This window comes from Brachyhypopomus gauderio, unplaced genomic scaffold (assembly GCF_052324685.1).
Source record: "Brachyhypopomus gauderio isolate BG-103 unplaced genomic scaffold, BGAUD_0.2 sc757, whole genome shotgun sequence".
Classification (NCBI taxonomy): Eukaryota; Metazoa; Chordata; class Actinopteri; order Gymnotiformes; family Hypopomidae; genus Brachyhypopomus; species Brachyhypopomus gauderio.
In genome coordinates, this window is record NW_027507577.1 from 1 (window position 1) to 7,500 (window position 7,500).

General features: G+C 44.5%; 1 protein-coding gene across 1 annotated transcript in view; it reads right to left on the reverse strand.

Moving 5' to 3' along the window:
* Nucleotides 1–132: 132 nt before the first annotated feature.
* The window catches only part of LOC143507926 (extracellular sulfatase Sulf-2-like), a 30,233-nt gene continuing 22,865 nt past the window's right edge, over nt 133–7,500 (reverse strand). The window contains 16 exon segments of the mRNA XM_076996625.1: nt 133–205; nt 981–1,014; nt 2,130–2,192; nt 2,195–2,225; nt 2,227–2,253; nt 2,472–2,536; nt 2,539–2,613; nt 2,744–2,762; nt 2,765–2,854; nt 2,856–2,916; nt 3,223–3,285; nt 3,379–3,433; nt 3,436–3,472; nt 5,153–5,249; nt 5,371–5,602; nt 5,938–6,160. Coding sequence (XP_076852740.1) covers nt 148–205; nt 981–1,014; nt 2,130–2,192; nt 2,195–2,225; nt 2,227–2,253; nt 2,472–2,536; nt 2,539–2,613; nt 2,744–2,762; nt 2,765–2,854; nt 2,856–2,916; nt 3,223–3,285; nt 3,379–3,433; nt 3,436–3,472; nt 5,153–5,249; nt 5,371–5,602; nt 5,938–6,160 — 1,230 coding nt within the window. The 3' untranslated portion in view covers nt 133–147.

Here is a 7,500-nt window from a genome sequence, read left to right on the forward strand (position 1 = left end):
CAAGGGCAGTGACATGCAGGTAAAAAACTTAAGTCACAAAAAGATGGAAGGAAAAACAGAGAAGAGAAAAAGAGAAAAGATGAGTTAGACTGGGCGGTGGCTTGGTGGTGTTGTATCCCAAGGAACGTGAAGTAGAACTGTCCAAACTCACAGTGATTTCGAGGCAGGTTTCCTCATTTTGGGCCATTTGCGACGCTGAAACTGCCTAACGCCACAAGCAACGATAAGTCAGACTGTTGCCCGCCTCCCAGACTTAAGCAGGTGATTAGAGAGCCAATCAGAAGACCCAATAGCTTTAACATGTACAAATTAGCAGGCAGACGACACATGCAAGAGGTAGTGATAGTGAAGGAGACAAAGGTGCATAGAGAGAGAGACAGAGAGAGAGAGAGAGAGAGAGACAGAGAGAGAGAGAGAGAGACAGAGAGAGAGGAGACAGAGAGAGAGAGAGCACTGTGCACTGCCCTCCATGGAATTAAAATAAATGAAGGAGAAGACAATGTAGACTGTCAAGAAATGTCCACTGCACATAAAGCAAAAAGCAAGTGATTCCCCTTTAATGAAGCTATCTGGCAGACCTGACAATTAGCAGAGGAACTCAGTGTAAACATGTCGACGGGACTGCTACAACCTAAAATTAACGGAGCTGACACTCTCCTTATTCTAACGAGTCCCACTCTCATTTTAGCCAAAACACTAAACAGTTCTAATCAGCTTCCAAAGCCAACTGGTCTTAGACTGGTCATGAGAGTCCTGTCTGGAGGTCCTGTCTCTGAGGTCTTCTCCTTCATTCTGTTATGAGCACCGCCACAATTTGGAACCTTCTTTGAAATCTTTCAGCAGTGCGGTATTTATCTGCACTCCACAAAAGTGTTGCAGGAGAACTGTTGATCAAATGGGTTAGTTGGGTTTTTAGACGAGCTAAATTAGTCACGCGCTACTCGACTTGAAATCATATCAAACGCAGTCAGCACAGATACCTGTATTCATCATAGCTGCTTCTCTCTTTACCTCCTGAAGAAGAGACAATATCGTTAGTTTGAGCTTGAAGACTTAGACACATTCACTTGCATTTTTTTTAACGATTTTAACAATCTCCAGGGCTAATTACATGATATTATGACTGCCGTTACCCGGGTCTGTGTGTACTAGGACTAGACGCTCTTTAGTATGGACGCTGCAATGCCCGTTAAGTATCTTTCCACTGCAGCTGAGCTTAAGATGAATGGTTTTTATTGTTATAATTGTTGTGTATAACAAAATATATATAGTTTCTGTGGTGACAAACAAAGAGACGTGTTTCTAAGCAAGAAGGAAGCACATTTATGTATAAAGGTTCAACAATATGGCCTGTTCTTTGAGTTATGATGACTTGAGCCACAGTCTGGTTGCTGCAGAAGACTGCAGGTTATGAAGCGTCCCAGCGAAGGCGAGGGCTATTGTTGTGGGAGTAGGGCTTTAGTCTAGCAGCCGAGCAGCTGAGAGACAAGGACAGGAAGCAAGGCAGGGCCAGGGTAGGGTGAGGATGAGGATGATGAAGACGCTCTCAGCACTGACGTATTGGGGGTGCCGCGTGTAATTTGGGAGCAAATATTTATTGTGTTTGTGTGTGTGACTCATGAACCTTTGTGCATGTGTGTATATGCATGTATAAGCATGTGTGCGTAACTCGTGCAGCTTTGGGTTTGTGTGAGTGTGTGTGTGTGTGTGTGTGTGTGTGTGAGTGTGTGAGTGGTGTGTGTGTGTGTGTGTGTGAGTGTGTGTGTGTGTGTGTGAGAGTGCTGTGTGTGTGTGTGTGTATGTGTATGTGGTGTGTGAGTGTATGTGTGTGTGTGAGAGTGTGTGTGTGTGTGTGTGTGTGTGTGTGTGAGTGTGTGTGAGTGTGTGTGTGTGTGTGTGTGTGTGTGTGTGTGTGTGTGTGAGTGTGTGTGTGTGTGTGTGTGTGTGTGTGAGAGTGTGTGTGTGAGAGTGTGTGTGTGTGTGAGGGTGTGTGTGTGTGTGTGGTGTGTGTGTGTGTGTGTGTGTGTGTGTGAGTGTATGTGTGTGTGTGTGTGTGTGTGTGTGTGTGTGTGTGAGGTGTGTGTGTGTGTGTGTGTGTGTGTGTGTGTGTGTGTGTGTGTGAGACTCACCCAGGTCCATGTTGCGTGTGCGTGGGTTACACTGTTTATGACCCTTGCAGCCTCGCAGTTCATGAGCTGAACATGAAGCTGGTTCAGAATGTGCCGAATCCAGCGTGTTCACTGCATTCATCAGCTATAAGCAGAGAGAGAGAGAGAGAGAGAGAGGGAGAGGGAGAGAGGGAGAGAGAGAGAGAGAGGAGAGAGAGAGAGAGAGGGAGGGAGAGAGAGAGAGAGGGAGGGAAAGAGAGGGAGACAAGAGACACACGCACACACACACAGTGTTTATTATGTTTTCAGTACAATTCCTAGTGTTTAAATTGTCCTCTCTTTTGATAGGTGGTAAGCCCTGACCTGGTATGGATCTGTATTGAGGTCAAAGTACTCCAGGAAGCCTGTAGCAAACTCGCAGAACAGGAGTTGTGTGTCTCATTAATAGTCCTCATGCACCAATAGGTGTTGTTATTGGCGCTGGTGCACGCTCAAAAGGATCCCACTGAAACAACAGCACAGCCAGAATGAGGGGAAGAGTTGTGTGTGTGTGTGTGTGTGTGTGTGTGTGTGTGTGGTGTGTGTGTGTGTGTGTGTGTGTGTGTGTGTGGTGTGTGTGTGTGTGTGTGTCATACAGGTCCAGAAGGGGGCAGTGGCCTGCAGTGCTGGTTGTCGTGGGTGAAGCAGGTGAGGCCGGGCATGCTGCACGTGTCGTTATTACGGAGACGCTTCAACAGTTTCCGCAGTGTTCTTCCTCCGCTTCTGCTCCATCAGCAGCCACGCCTTCTTATCTTTCTCCTGGCCTTTCCTACACACACACACACAAACACACACACACACACACACACCACCATCAGAGTCATGCCTTCTCCGGCCCTTAAAATCTCTCTCTCTCTCTAACACAGGCAAAACACACACACATATACACACACGCACACACATATGCACATAATATACCAACATACGCACACGCACCTGCCCTTAAAAACTCCTCTGTTTCTCTCTAACTCACGCAAACACACACCACACACACACACACACACACACACACACACACCACACACACACACACACACACACACACACACACACACACACGTTCATCTTTGCTCACCTGAATGGATGAATGCTGCCTGATTTATATTTTTTCAGTTTACTCTTGAACTTGGACTTGTAGCTGAAACATATCAGTAAATCCCATTTACATGAGCTACACAACCTTTACAATTTTTACCATATTGTAAGTGGACCTATCAGCTGTCACCCTTACATGTATTTGTTGCTGTCACACTCCTCTGGTCGCACTTTCTTCAGGTGACCCCTGACTCTCTCAGGTTCTTAATCTTTGTCTGTAGCGTCTCAATCTGGAGAATATAGAGACCGTGTTCTCCATGTACTGGATCAAGGACCCAACAGGACCGCTTCTAAATCTGGTATCAATGTTCAACATTATATTTCACCTGCTTCTCAGGTATTATCAGGACCTGTACAATCTGAAGGAATTGGTCATGTAGAAACAGTATTTTGGATGTTATTCCACACATATTTATGCTGTTCTACCTAACGGCACGTTTGTCAAGTCTTAATTGAATCAACAGAGCGTCAGTGTGAAACTGACATTTACAAATATAAGATATTTGTTTTTCGTGATATATGAGAACAGCAGGGCCTTTTAACTGCACACACCTGTGAGAGTTAGTGTGTACATTTTTCATTTTACATCAGGGCCAAGAAATTTTGCCTTGTATGGTCAACATTTGAGAAAACCTCTCACTTTTTACAGGAATTTGATGAATGCCACACTATCTTCAAACTTTGCAGATAACATCAGACTGCCTTTACATATTTGTCTGTAACTGTTTTGGTATGAACATAGTAATGTTTGGTATGAACATTCCTGATTTTTCCATGTAGGTGCAAAACACAAGGCATGCAAATATTAGCAAATAGGAAACTTTACCCAGTAGAGCTTCCCTAATTGGTGAACAATTTGTCTCAAACGGTACAATTTTCCAGTATGTGAGACTGAATAGGTCTGTCTGTCTGGGTCAAAATCAGACAAACTACGATAGTTTCAGTAATATGACTCAAAAATGTCATACTGGTACCCATTTGATTATTCATGAGTTTTAACTGTTTATGAAAAATATGCTAACTTCCTGAAATACTACTTTGACAAATTTTCTTAAAGATTAATAAAAGATTCATGTCAGCCATATTGATTTAAAAATTCGTAATGTTTTGATAATTATTGAGGTTCAGACTCTTGTGAATATTTTTGATTGTGGTTATAGGGTGAAAACCTGCAAAAGTAGGATTTGCATATTATGTAAATCAGAGCAAAACAAATGAGTGGAGCTTAACATTATATTGGAAATCTATTTATTTAGTTTGATCCAAGCAATGTTCTGATGTGGAATATCTTCAGGAATATATTTACAGTTAAAAAATGTTAAAGGCTGCATTACTGCACCACCTTCATGCCAATGAAGGTCCCTTTACTCGCCTGAGTCATTTGACACCTGCGTCACCTTACTGGAAGGGTAGACCTTTGGCCCTTACTGTCTTGGCCGTTTTGTTTTACCCAAGTAAATAGTGAGAAGATGAGAAAAATCGAAAGAACAATGAGTTTTGAGCTCGACATGCTTGAACTGCTGTAAACATGTGAGCATGTGTGTGCATGTGTATTGCAGGTGCACGTGTACACTGTGGGTGTGTGGTCTACCTCGTGTACACTGTGGGTGTGTGGTCTACCTCGTGTACACTGTGGGTGTGTGGTCTACCTCGTGTACACTGTGGGTGTGTGGTCTACCTCGTGTACACTGTGGGTGTGTGGTCTACCTCGTGTACACTGTGGGTGTGTGGTCTACCTCGTGTACACTGTGGGTGTGTGGTCTACCTCGTGTACACTGTGGGTGTGTGGTCTACCTCGTGTACACTGTGGGTGTGTGGTCTACCTCGTGTACACTGTGGTTGTGTGGTCTACCTCGTGTACACTGTGGGTGTGTGGTCTACCTCGTGTACACTGTGGGTGTGTGGTCTACCTCGTGGTCTATGTGAAGTTTATGATCCTTCCATGCCTGCAGTGATCTGTACAGTCCGACATCACATTTGACTGTATCGTTGGCCAAGATGGCACACCTTGGAATAAAACGACAGCAGCTCTTAAACATAAACATAAGCACAGCAAAACACACATGCACACAACCCCTGCAAACGTTACTGCAATGTGGTTTACTCATACACACATATACTCTCTCACCTGTGGGTGACTTTAATAGATGAGGGCACTGCCAGGCTGTTGGTGATTTGAGGTTCCGTTATTGGGCCCATCCCACTGAACCCCTCCTCTTCCTGTTGGGCGTGACTCAGGTTCTTGCTGTTGGCTGGCCGATAGCCATTCTCCAGTTTCACTGTGTATAAATCTCCACCCACCTTCCACGAGACAGCGCGCGCGTACCGGTTCCTGGAGTAACCCTTGATGGCCTTCAGTTCTGAAGTTCAGTTCAAACACACAAGAAAGGGTAATATTAGACTTTGTCCACTAGGGGGCAGTAGAGCATTAATGAAACTGTCAATGTGAGCAATAGGCGCAAGGAAAGAATCAGACCCTTCTGCACCTGGCTTGTTTTGCGTTATATTTCTGTCTGGACCTCTTTATGTGCATATATATATATATATATATATATATATTATATATATATATATATATATATATATATATATATATATATTAATATTTGTGCTGTCAAGTTTGTTTTTATTTGCATTCGGCGGGTGTACCGAGCTGTATAAATGTGGTTGGACCCTGTGTCTGTATTCCACCTACTTTTCTTGGACAACAGTTTCTTCTTCAGGGCACTGAGCCTGTTGTTTCTGAAGTCACAGTTGCAGCCATCAGGTTCCGTGTCAGCATGAGCTCTTGTGCTCCGTTGGTAGAGCTCGGACGGCACGCTGGACACACGCTGCCCCCTCGGGGAGGAGAGGCTGGCCATGCCCTTACACTTATACAGCCTCAACTTCCCTGCCGAGTCCTCCACACACTGCCACTTCTACAGAGAAGGAGAAATGGAGCCTGTATCTACAGAGGTACACGTATACAATCAAACCAAGACCTAAGCAGGCATATATATATACACACACGTACACAGAGATAAACGCCTCCTGGATTTGTTTTCTGTTTATTTTCTGAAGGCGTTTTTTCTCACTAATGAGCTATGTTTATCTCACACCCTTGACACGAGGAGTGCAGGTGAAACCCTGAAAGCCAGCGCCTGGTCGCGCGCTCGCCTCGTGCACGTCTGGCTGTGTCGATTAAGCGGTGAAAATTACCTCCTCGCTCCTTCTCTGTCGTCTATAATTACCGCGCTATGCCACATCTCCTCGTTAAAAGCCTCGTTAATGAAGAACTGAAGTTCCTCGCTCTTCGTCTAATGCACTGCCGCTCGGTTTCTGTCAGGTCGTTAAGAGCGAGGCAAAGAAAACACGTCCACGGTTCAACGTCCCGCATATGAAGAAAAAGAGGGAAATCAGAAACGTACCGAAAATAGTGGCCGTGACACAGAATTAATTTTTTGGGGAAGGTGCTATACCAAAATAACGACACCTGTTTTATCTAATTAAACGAGCAACCAGTAAAATCTTAACAGCTAATGCAGCTCAGTCCCTTGATATGACATGAGGAACGGGTGAATGTCTGGGGACCCTTCTAAATACTTTTACATTAACAGGAAACACGGACGTAGTTTTGGGGGGGGACGGGGGGGACATGTCCCCCCCACTTTTTCAAAAGCCGGTTTTGGTCCCCCCCAGTTTTTACAGTTAAAACCAAATATTTAAGTAGCGACGAAGTCATGTCCCCCCCACTTTTTAACGGTTAAAAAAACAATATCCAAATAGCGACAAATCTAGCACTAGGATCATGCAGCTCCGAGCTCCCCCCCCCCCCCCTCGCTCAACAATTTTTGTTCACAGCGCTCAACAATTTTCATTCAACCCCCCCCCCCCCCCCCCCCCCCCCCCCGCTCAACAGTTCGCCACCCCAGGTTGTGTCCCCCCCACTTATGAAATCAAAACTACGTCCATGACAGGAAATCATGTTCAACAGCTTTAATTGCTAAAGTTAAAGTGAATAGAATCTTACTAAAAGTGCATATATTCTGTGAATATATATTAAATGAGCAATTATTCTCTCTCTCTCTCTCTCTCTCTCTCTCTCTCTCTCTCTCTCTCTCTCTATTGTGTTGATTGTGTTGATTCCACTAATTTTACCTGGATTGCTAATTAGAAAATCTAGCAAGCTTGAGCAAAATCCTGCTGAGGACTTTTAATCGTGGCACCTGGAATTGACAGCACTAATATATATACATACATACACACACGATAATTTGAC